At 44.3% G+C, this 11,914-nt stretch overlaps 1 protein-coding gene across 3 annotated transcripts in view; it reads right to left on the reverse strand.

The window, feature by feature from the left end:
- Nucleotides 1-11,914, reverse strand: part of SLC25A38 (solute carrier family 25 member 38) — a 13,355-nt gene that overhangs the window by 321 nt on the left and 1,120 nt on the right. Inside the window, exons 1-7 of one of the 3 annotated variants that reach the window (XM_017734518.1) lie at nucleotides 11,870-11,890; nucleotides 10,974-11,095; nucleotides 10,257-10,341; nucleotides 9,571-9,750; nucleotides 8,975-9,143; nucleotides 8,192-8,358; nucleotides 3,621-7,337 (exon numbers count right to left, since the gene is read on the reverse strand). In XM_017734518.1, coding sequence (XP_017590007.1) covers nucleotides 7,215-7,337; nucleotides 8,192-8,358; nucleotides 8,975-9,143; nucleotides 9,571-9,750; nucleotides 10,257-10,341; nucleotides 10,974-11,095 — 846 coding nt within the window. In that variant the 5' untranslated portion in view covers nucleotides 11,870-11,890 and the 3' untranslated portion in view covers nucleotides 3,621-7,214. Of the gene's footprint in view, nucleotides 1-3,620; nucleotides 7,338-8,191; nucleotides 8,359-8,974; nucleotides 9,144-9,570; nucleotides 9,751-10,256; nucleotides 10,342-10,973; nucleotides 11,096-11,869; nucleotides 11,891-11,914 lie in introns of those variants that run through there. The other 2 variants (XM_017734516.1, XM_017734517.1) reach the window with 2 other exon arrangements.

The following is an 11,914-nucleotide window of genomic DNA, read 5'->3' on the forward strand; positions in this document are numbered from 1 at the left end:
GAAAGTGAAATATCTGTTCTCAGGGGGCTGATTAATTATTTGATGAATTATATCTAGCCTCTAAATTGCCTGCTGTGAGGGGGAAGCTTCTAAAGAGCTGTAGCATCCTTCCCTGCATCCACATTGCCCCTCCCTGCAGAGGCACTGCTCTGGCACCACGCGGGAGAGCTTGGGAAGTCAAGGCTGTCCCCTGTCCTTTGCAGAAATGACAATAAAACCAGCTGAAATTGGCACTAAACTTACACATCCTTGTTCTGCAGTAGACACTCTTGTGGTGCTTGCCCCTTTTTTGTGCATGTTGTTTGGTTTGGGGTTTTTTGTTGTTGTTTGCTTTTAAGAAACAACAGAAAATGATGTGATTTAAGAATTTTCATCTTTCTCATCTTCCTTGTCCTATTCTGGAAGCAGACACAGGCCTGAGAATTGAATTTCTTGGAAAAAAAGAAAAGTAGTGATACTTACTTTACTATGCTTGCTGTCATCAAGATCTGGATACATTTCTGGACAGATTTCTGAACTGTGCAAACACTATTGCCAGTGCCTTCTGCAAGTGATAATTCATCTTCACATCTTTCTAACAACAGTGCTCCTTTAGTTTTCTCACCTCTATTTTAATCTCACATAAGCACAGCAGTGTGCTGGGCCTGGACTCTCCTGCAGCCCCTTTTCGATATCTGAGCCCTGAGTTACTCTGGGGGATGATTGCTTAAGCAGCAAGTTACAACAACATCTCATGTATGTCCTTTGTCTCCTGGTAAATGGCTCCCTATTCTTCTTTTCTGCATGCTCATTAGATGGTGTTAATTAGCAAGATTACCAGATCAGTGTAAGAGAGTAATTCAAACATTTGTCACATGGTGGTGACAAAGTAGGTAAAATGAAGCTCAGCAACAGGTTAGTGAGCTCTCAGCAAGAGCATGAACTATTACTGTCTGAGAGATTATAGACATGTGTGGCACTTTGATAAGTGCACTGTGGACAGTGAGAGCTGACCTGATGGGGCTATGTACAGCCTAAGGAGATGGGAGCCATGTGAATATTAGCTTGGGAGGGAAGAGGAGGGGTGGTGGTGATGTTACTGCACTGTGTGCAGTGGATTTAATCTGGAGAGCTCTTCTTCACAGTTGAAACCCAACTGTATTAAAAATGTATTTGAACATAATGATTGGAAATTAGGTAATGAATATTGCAGGAAATATGATGTTATCAAAAGAGTGCCACTGGTAAGCATTATAGACTCCTCTGGCATCTCTAATACTTAATTTATTTCTTATTGTTACTCTTTGGGCCCTCTCTGGTTGACCGTGAGGCCCAAAGCCCATGAGAGGGCTTGGAAAAGTTGTGATGAAGCTTGACAGTAAAGTATTTCTAATTATTTCCTTAAATTACCTGAAAGCTTGCTTTATTTTTTCTCTGTGGGCTGAGACAGTTATAATAACTCAGTTACTAATGGACATGTCCCTCAGGTGAAAGTGTATCTATCTTATCATATGTTTTAAACAAGGTTTCCCTGGTCTAAAGTTCACACTGAAATCTGTTACACAATTACATGCAGAGCTGCAGGCAGTCCCTGGGAACAGCCTTTCTCTGCAGCAAGCAAACCCAGGGAAAGGGGGTTTGAGCCACTGGTTCTCCTGCAGTGCCAAGGAGACTTGGGGCCCGCGGGTGCAGAGAGAAGCATCACGGAGTTACCACCAGTCTTTGGGTGGTGCATTGAGAACCTCGAGCAGGTGCCTGGGGTGGTCACAAAGCCCCAGAAAGAGCATCTCCCAGAGAGCCAGCCCAGGCTGCAGCAGAGAGCAGCAGCCCTTGCCAGAAGCCTCTGAGGAGGGGGCTGTACCAGGACCCCCAGTCCTGGGAGAGAGGGCTCTTCACACAGCTGCAGAGGAGGTTCTGTGCTGCCAGAACAGCTCCTGTGATTAAGAGGTTGAGTTGTGTGTCTGGGTAAGAGGCTCAGGGAAAAAGCTGTTTGGGCAGTATCTTCCCCACCGAACATGACAGTGGGTGTCACCCAAGAGATGGTGTGGCACCCCTGGAGGAGGCAAAGAAGAACTATGAAGATCAACCAACCTTCAGTGAAACTGCACTAACGTTACTGTGCTTCCCTGTAAATTCCATTTTGGCTTGTGTTTCAAGGGTTTGTTATTACTTCTTGCATGTTTTGGGAAAACATACTTTGGCAAATCTCTTCCCTTCTTATTTCTACTTCTACAAAGCTAGAATTGTCTAACACCTGTTACAAAACTTGCAGAGGTTTCTTTTTAACCTCTTACTGGGATTTTGTAATTTTTACTAAAACTCCTTAATGCATTATGATAAAAACTCCTAAAGCATTTTACAGTGGTAAAATCGCAAATTAAGAAACAGTGCAATGTGGAAAATCAGCTTGCTATTTTGAAACAAGCACCAAAGCCAGAAGGCAAAAGCATATTCAAGAGCTGCACAGGGAGTTTGCAAAAGTACATATATATATATATATGTGTGTGTGTGTGTGTCTGTGTGGGATGAAGAATCTTTTCTGCTCAATTCTGGTGTCAGTGCTTATATATGGCACATAACTCATTAAAAATTTAAAAAGCAAGCAAGGTGTTTGCCCATTTTTAATGTGAAAGGGAGATCTGTATCTCAATGGTTTTCTTACAACCACAGTGCCTTTAAACTTTCAATCTTCCCCACGTTCTACCAGCCAGAAAGGTTAGGGAGCTTGTCTGCTATCTCTTCTCACAGCTGGGGCAGCTGTCAGCAGCATAGACAGCAACACCCTCTACACAGGAGGTGGTTCTCCAGGGCAGCAGGAGAGCTCTGGGGAGCCCTGTCTGCAGGAGTAGGCACTACCCCAGGCCTAACTTGCTATCAGGAACCTGCACAAGCAATTCAGGTTCAGCTGGCACAAGGCTGCACCTCAGGATGGTCTGGTAGGTCTGTTATGCACAGATAACCCTCCATGAAAATTGCTCCGTGTGAGAATGTATCGCCTAAGCAAGAAAAGAGAAGAGGTGTGGGATCTTCACATCTGGAAGATGCACATTTCAGTATCAACAACAATGTTTTCCTTAGCACAGCCTGCCTGCTACTGAATCCCAGGACCATACTGTGACAGCAAGAGATCCCAGCAATCCAGCATCCCCTTGTATTATGCCTTGCAGGAGACTGTCTCCCAGGCACAATTTCTGGTCCCCTGCTGAGATCAGATTGCCTGAGTAGCAAAAACCTGATCAGCAGGAGACTAAAAACAGTCTCTCTGCAGAGAGCTTAAAACCCCACTGTCCTGAAGGCAGGTATTTCACCAGCTAGTACAGGGATTCAACTTCCATCTGTCTTTACACACAGCAGGCAGGCAGCAGAAGCTGTACAAAACATAACATTCCCCATTGCTGTGTGTTTTTTCCATTTAAGCTAAGTTGATTTAGGTTTTACTAGCATAACCTATGCATATTAAACACCACAGAATAAGAGAATATTCCTTGCGTTTTTTGGACTCTGAATACATGCAACAGTCCTGTCCTCTTGGGAAACTCCTTTTGCCTTCTTAAGCCTCTATCCCATCCAATCCCTCATGCATTTGATTGGTTTGGGGCTTGTTTGTTTTCTTTTAAAGAAACACTGAAGAGATTACATCCTTCATTTTGCAACCAGTTTTTAATAGAAACATATAATACATCTTCTCACATAAATATTTTATATAGACACATAAGCACTCACAATACTCAAAGCTATGCAATGTTCCGAAGCTCCAGTTCTCTTTAAAACTGTGAGGAAAAAAAACCCCAAACAAATCATCACACAGGAAGAATGGAAACATGAAGTTTCTAAAGCATGAATAATCAGACTGTTTCTCTTGTGTCCTTACAACTCACTTAAATACTGCCTGCCTCAACATGCCAGCCAGCTGTGTTCTTAGCCACAGCTGCAGGGGCAAGCAGAGACCATGCATATTCCCCAACAGTGCATTGCCAGCAACAGAGATCAGTCCAAGAGGGATCCAGCTGTGATTCTGAAGTGCACAGAGGGATCACACCACTGTCTCTGGAATCCAACCTAAGATGGCTTTTGAAATTATTATCTGACAAGATTGTTAGTGTTGAATTGCTGGCACGATGGAGGTAGGTGATTAAGCATCTCTGTCCAGATCTTTTATTTGATTGACTTTACCTTTAGGCTGTACAGTGACCATTTGTTGTTAAGCAGAAGCATTAAAACTCAAGGAGAATACATCTAAACTTCAAGTCCACACACTTGACTGTCTTGACTTTCTATAGCTATCAAGGAGTAACTTCAATAAATTAATTCAGAAACAGAATGTTTTTGAAGAAGGGAAAAGGTGAAGGACTGTAAGGATCAGAGCTGAGAAACAGTCTTGTGCCTGACTATGTGATAAAGCTTTCAGAACAGAGTGAAGCAGAACTTCAGGCTTTCCCTTCCCCCATGTATGACACTGGACAAAAGACATAACAAAGAAAAACAAGTTTGCACCACAGAATTCATTCTCCCCATTCATAACTCACAGGTAGATAAGCTTCTGGATTTGCAGCACCAACGGTAGATGAAACACAGTGCAGTTTAGATTTTCGATATCTTAAACTCAGAGGAGCCCAGATTAATCCACAAGCCAAAAACCATACAGTTTTTCACTCTAGTCCAATAACAAAGAACCAAAGCAGAACGGAACAACTTTCCCAAAGAAAAAGCTAACACTGCTTTAGGCCTGATTCCAGATTTAAAACAAACAAACAAACAACCCACAGTAGGCTTTTAAACATTAGCACAGGGGAATAAATTCTCTACTTCTTCCTTTGTTACTTGACCAGGCAGGAGTACAGGGACATAAAAGCCACCAAAGTGTTCCTGAATTTCAGGTTTCTGATGAGGACCTTACTTAATTCCAGATTAGCTGTCATTCTTTACTTGCCTGCCTCATTTTTAAGAGCTTCTGTTTGCACAGGTTGCACATTGCTTTGCCATTGCTAAAACAGGAACAAAATACATGTAAAGCACTTTGCAGGTGACTCCACACACTGCCCTTCACGACCACAGCCCAGGACGATCAAGACATCCAAGTCACATGCCAGATTTAGAAAGCCCCAAATAAATTCAGGCTCCCACCACAATGTTGGTTTGATCCCATGCATAGGGGAATAAAGGACAAATGAGGTAACTCATCTAACTGCCACCTTATTCCACCAGGTCAGCAATCCTAGACTTGGTTCTCCCGCTCTCCGTGCCAGTAGTGCTCGGGATAACAAACAAGCAGGATGTGCAGTTACCACGGTGTCATGCACTCTCACAAGTTCAGGTCACTAAGGGTAGAAGGAACAGCAAAAGGAAGGAACAGGTGCTCACATTTAGGATTTAGCAAATAACGTGCCACATGCCTGATTTGATGCAGTGCTCTACCGCTAACACATGTGCACATGGAACCCTCTACTACCATTCCTGGAGACTCCTGCACTGCAGAGCACCAGCCTCCCCTCACAGACGGGCTGAGTCTGAAAACAGGGAGCACTTTCCTAGCCTCCAGCCTGTCCTCTTACACTTCACTCAACTTTTACATCAGTCATCAAGCCTTCTTGGAGTTGAAATCTGGTAGAGAACACCTTAACAACCCACATCCCCTCTACTCTTATGCTTGGGAAGTTGCCAGGGCAGGCAGTGATTGTCCGAAATACACTCTAAAATTTATGAACAACAGGTAGGTAGCACTGTTTGTTCATACAGCTACAGTATCATGTCTTCATATTTAGAGACAAGTGCTCTGGTTCTAAAGTGAATTTCAATATCCCTAGATATTTAAGAAAATAAAAGCCAAAGCTAAGATTTCTGCAGGGCACGCTACAGAACAGGATGCACACTTCCACGCCAGCTTCATGGCTATGCTAACAGAGATGCAAGGGACCCAACCCACCACAGAGGCACAAGTGAAGAGGGGAGCAGGCTGTACCTAGCACATACTGTGAGGCCTGTGTAACACAGTAGGAAAGAGTAAGAAGGCACAGAGGATGAAAAGTGTGTATCTATCTCTAAGCCTAAACTCAGGGATACTCGAACATGGACTACCTGATAAGAGAAAAGCATCAGCCAGGAAAATGTGAAGGGTCTGTAAGAAAATTAAAGTTCCCCACCAAGCACCCATAGTGCTCAAACTTCGGAGAAAGCTTACAGAAATAACAACCTTTTCTTTCCACACCAAAACATACTCCACATGCAATCAGCAGCTGTTTTAAGAGAAACCTGAAGTGCCAGTATCTATACCTGTTTCCATTATACATTTATCCATTATGAGCCATGGCCCTAAAAGCTACATCTAAGGACCAGTTCACACTGAGGGTGTTGATCAGGGATTAACAAATAAGGAATAGGAAGCAAATAAGTCTCTATGACAACTGCATTAAAAAAAACCTAACAAAACCCACTTGAGTGTTCCTGCTATAGTATGACCAGCAGCAATTTTTTTTTCAGAGAACAAGGAGAACTTTGGTAGCAATCAATTTTAAAGTGCCTTATGCTTCTTAATTCCTGCACGAACCCTCCTGTAGAGGCAGAAAGACATTTCAAGAGTGCTAAGATGCTCAGTCAAATAACACATAACACAGCAAGGACGTTTTAGTTACTCTCTCTGCAATCAGACACGGTACAAAAGTGATGGCAGAAACCATGTTTCTAGTTTTTCTTCTGCACTTCACTCCTCTTTCATCCACTCTGGCAATATAAGCACTACAAGACACATCCAGTCTCCCACCAGGGCCTGGAGTGCTCCCCTGTGAGAACAAAGCATATGGGGAAGGAGGATCTATATCAGATGGTGGTCACTGTGGCCTTTCTGGCCACACCAGCAAGGAACAGGCTGGCAAGTTGTGCCATCACTGTTTTTTCCTCAAACACTTCTCCTCTAGCACTGTTTCATTGCATAAAAGTGGTGAGCACAGAGTTATTTTTAAAAGGGGCTTCTCAGCATAGTTACCAGGCTGTGAAAACCCTGCCATTTCCCATGGCAGTCTGCAAGTGCAGTCCTTCTGGAATGCATTGATCGAATAACGCAAAGATCCGATCCTTCCTTTCCTCCACTTGCCAAAAGGCCTAATCCCCTGTCTCAGAAGGGCTTTCTTCCTCCTGGCTGAGCAAGGCTTATTCCTCTGTGGAACTGGGAATTTCCCAGTGCCAGCTGATCACAGCAAGCGGGAGAAGGAGTGAAGCTGGTCCTTTCTCGTGCAGCTCAGTCAGGACTTCAAGCCCATTTTTTCCATCATCTGTTCATACACCGTCCATGCCATCGCTGCCATCAGAGTGCGCCTGAGGGCTCGGGGCACACCGCCTCGGAAAAAGCCAACCAGCCCGAAGTCCTGCATCAGGAGATAAACAGCAATTCATCAATCTGCCTATAAGGTTTTAATTTCTCTTTGTTTATTACATGGAAGAGCACAGGATGTACAGACCCACCTCAGTCTCTGAAAGACCTGGGCTTAAATAGCATTTAGTGTTCAGGAAGAATCTGTAGCACTGCACGATTGCAGGGCTACCCAAGAAAGCAGGAAGAGCAGTGAGTGGAAAAACGAAGGCCAGGATGGACACAATAGGTGAGGAAAGCCACACTCAAGTCCAACAAAGATAAGACAAAGGTGTAATCTTTTCCAGACACTTCAGGAAAATGACTAGTCTTTGAGCTTCATATTGTCTCTTAGCAATTCTGTAAAAACTGAGATTTCTAAGTACTGAAGTAAAAAAACATTCTGATTTGAGAAAAAAAAAGATACATTAAAATGCATACACAAACAAACAGATTCCTGCTTAGGAATAGAGTTCAATAAGGAAAAAAAGTGAACCTGCCAAGGTCTGTCCTTCTGACAGCAAGAAGGGAAAGGTGGGCTTTGAGTTCTTCTCCATCCCGTTTCTGGGATAAAGACCTGGACATTTATTTCTCTTCTGATGTCTAAAGAGCAAACAATTATTTTGTAGCAGATTTGGACCTGAAACCAGCATTTCACACTGCACATTATAGTCTTGGTCTACCACAGCACAACCCCCTTCATCATCTTGAAAATGCTGACACTGAATAGTCCAACTGCAAGAGCAGATGAAGCACTGACACTTGTTCACCTCCTTTAAAAGACAACAACTTCCCTAGCATAGCTGTGCTTTGAGCAAGGGGACCAGAATTGAGGGTGTGGTTGTGCATGTCAGAAGGGATTCACCTCACCTTGTAGATGAAGGCAATGGCCTGGCTTGTCCTGTGGTACTTCTGGGGTGACAGCTGCATGTGTGTTTTGATGACATCAGCAGGCTGCGTTGCCAGAGAGGCCAAGATTCCCGCAAAGATCCCACAGCCAAAATTCAGCAAGGGCACAAGCACTGGATCCAGCTGGTCTGCAACAGAGAAAAGGGAATGCACTCAGACACCATTCAGGCCAGGAACACTCATGCTGTGTGACAAAGTGAAAGCTATTGAATGATTAAATCAACATCAGAGTCTAAGAGAAGTTAAAATCTATGCAGCTAGAGAAACCTTTCAAGGGTAAAAGTGGCTACTAGTCAAAGGTTGGCATTATTAAAAAGCCTCACTTACTGGGGAAATGAGTTTGACAAAAAATCAGAAAAGAAAAAATTGTACAAATGTTGCCCCAGTGAGTCCTAATATCAGAAAAGCCCCAGTTTAGTGGAAACTGAGCAGTATGCAAGACAAACAGAAGCAGCAAGCAATGCTGAAGACACCCTGCCTCCAGTTGTTCACTTACCCACTTATGCATCAGTCCTCATAAGGACAATCAACCAATTTAGGGCCAGTCTCCATTTCTGCACTGACCTCAGCTACACGTCTACAGTTCTCCACAGGCAAATGTGAGTGTGTCACCTAAAGCCCTACAGGAGACTAATTTAACTGCTGAGGTGGAGGGCAGTAAACAGAGCATGCAGGCTGTCAGCTGCAGAGCAAGATCTGAGAAGAGGAACATTTTCCATTCCAGCCTCCAACATTCATGCTCACCCTGAGGTGTGAGGTTTTTGGTCTGTGTGTAGAACATCAGGTAGATGCCAGAGAAGGGCGCATCCCGCAGCAGCGTTGCCGTGAGCCCACTGAACATGCCACGAGCCCCTTCTGTCTGATAGATGTTCTTCAGGGCTCCATACACACTCCCGTAGCCAAATCTTCCACTCTGCAAGGGCAGACAAAGGTCAGATATCCACATGTCCAGGAGCCCTACACACCCCCTGAGGATATAACATCCAAACAAATGGTAGTGTGAACTTAATGTGATGCCCAATGGCAACACAGAGGACAACCCAATGCAAAATTGGGTTTCACCTACCTCAGCCTTTAAAAGAATCCTTCAGGAAGGTAACATATGAAAGATGCTACACAAACATTGTATACAACTGAAACTTACAAATCTCAGGGCGAATCCTATCTCATCTTCTTGACTAAATATCATTTCCTGCAGAATATGTGAACTGAGATGAAATCAGGACTACATCCCTGTCTGTATACAAGTGGTAGCAACCTTCTCCAGGCAAAAGGATTTATTTTGCATCACAAGGAAGGTGTGTGACACCATTAACAGGGGACTAATTGGAAAGTCATACCTCATATCGGGTTTTCACTACAGTCACCGGCAACATGCAAATCCCAGAAACGGCACGAGCGGTGGCACCCAGAAAGACAGACTCCAGGGCTGTGGGTGAACGGTCCACAAGAAACTTTTGCTTCATCATGTACAAAGTGCTGAAGTAAATCCCAACCCCAGGAATACATCTTGCAAAGGACTTCAGGAGAAACAGAAGCAGATGAAGAAAGAAAAAGTTTACATAAGACAAAATATACTACAGAACATTTCTGAGACTGTTAAACTTGACAGGAAGCTTTGTAGAAGACAAAAATATCACTAAAGCTAACATGCCGAAGAAAGAAAATAAGGTAGAAATCATTTATGACACTGACAGATAAATGACTCAAATGATGTCAGGATTTAATGCATTCCTCAATTGCAGTTTTTTAGGAACAAGATATTCCAAACCAAAATGAAGTTCATGCAGTTGCCACCCCACATTTGCAAAAGTATTCAAGTGTTCAGCTGCTTAGGACTGCCATAACCAAATCAGTAAAATTCACAACATTAACTCCTTAAAATAGGATGTAATCTAAATCATGTGGTTTCATTCATAATTGTACAAGAATTGGCTATTTAAATTCAGGCACACATAATTAACAATAAACACTAAGTTTATTTATCTACTTATTTTTAGAAGTCAGCATTAAAACAGCCACTTACTGGAGAGACACCTTTCCAGAGCCCCAGAATACTCTCAGTACGAACAACCCTAAAGAGCAGCGTTACCATCCCAGCACGACCAGACCTGAAAGAAAGACAAGACAGGAACTGCAGAAATTATCTTCTTCTGCTCCTTGGCAGATGAACTCCACAGCCACCCCTTTCATTCATAACTCTGTGCATTGACCCAGCACCTCCAAGGTGCTCTTTCTCATCCCAGTCTGCTTTTCTTGGTCTCTCTTTCCAGTGCTCCTCCATCACCTTCTCTTTCTCACAACTTGTAACACATTAGAGCCCTCTCCCATGAACATTTTTAGTTGCTCATTCCCTTTGTTAGAAGCAGCAGATTGTAGGTTGAATACACCAAGCTGCATGCATGAAAAATTATCTGACAACCATACAGGATTTTTTTCAGGCAGACGATACCCCATGAAACTGCACAGTAGCCACTCCAGCAAACACCAGTCCACCAGAGGAGGACAAATGTTGAGGTTACAAGTTATTCCAGTAGCATTCACAGCCACAGACATTTTCTCTTTTCTGGAGCAAAATATCAATCCTTCTCCATGATATAAAAACATAATTCCTCTTTTAGAAAGACTGATTTCCCAAATTACAGCTCTGAACTCCAAGCCCCAGCCAGCAAATAAGGCAGAAGCCCAAATGGTAGAGCACCTCCAGGCCCCCCCCCTCACACACACATCCCTGCCCTCTCACCCATTCACAGCAGGCTGCAGAGTTTGCAGGCGCGTTTTCAGCAGGTCAAGGGGTTGGAAGAGGAGCGTGGAACAAGTGCCACTGATGGAGCCGCACACAAAGGCCTTTAGGACTGGATGCATCTGGAAGAGGAAGAATAGGACTTTAAATGGCCATTTAATTAAGAATGGCACAAGAGGAAATATTTCAGCTGATATATCATGCTATAGGAAACGGAGGTGAGCTGACCCCAGATGCTAAGGACAGCTGCTTAGAGCACAGGAAGCTTTTCCAGACCTTCTCTGAGACTGATCAAGTTTTATTTGTGGTTTTGGTCCCTCCGCTTTTTCTGGGAGATTGTTCCAGAATCTCCTTGAAATTTGGTGGTTGGAAAGAGTTTTCTGAACATCAAATGTACTAGCAGCCATTTGGTTACCCTTTGCGATGGCAAAGGCAATAGGCGGTCCCTTCCCATCACCTACCTGTACCTTTTCCCCAGTCCCATTCACCTCTGCTGGCAGCACCTCCCACCCTGCACACGAAGGTCTCCCCACTGCCACGGGCACTGCCAGGGAAAGCTGCCCCGACCCAAACCGGCCCAAGCGCACCCACAGCACGGCACGGCCTGCTCAGCTGAGGCTGCTGTTCCTATTCACAGCGGCTGCCGCCGCCGGGCACTTCTCCGGAAATAATAAGGCAGGAGGCACAAAGCCCATGGCAGGACGAAGACTTTTTGGTGTTTCGAGAGGTTTATCTTTATTATGAAATACAGATAACGGTGTTTGCTAATGGAGAACAAGTTTCTGTGCCCCTCGGCGCAGCAGAATCACGACAGATTAGAAAGCACAGACAGATTAGAAGCCTGCGGGGCACACTCCAAGCCAGCAATGGTCCCCCCGAGCTCCGCCCGGACCCACCGTCGTCACCCCCGTCTCCCCCGCTGCCCCGAGGCCGCGGAACAC

This window comes from Corvus brachyrhynchos, unplaced genomic scaffold (assembly GCF_000691975.1).
Source record: "Corvus brachyrhynchos isolate BGI_N302 unplaced genomic scaffold, ASM69197v1 scaffold94, whole genome shotgun sequence".
NCBI lineage: Eukaryota > Metazoa > Chordata > Aves > Passeriformes > Corvidae > Corvus > Corvus brachyrhynchos.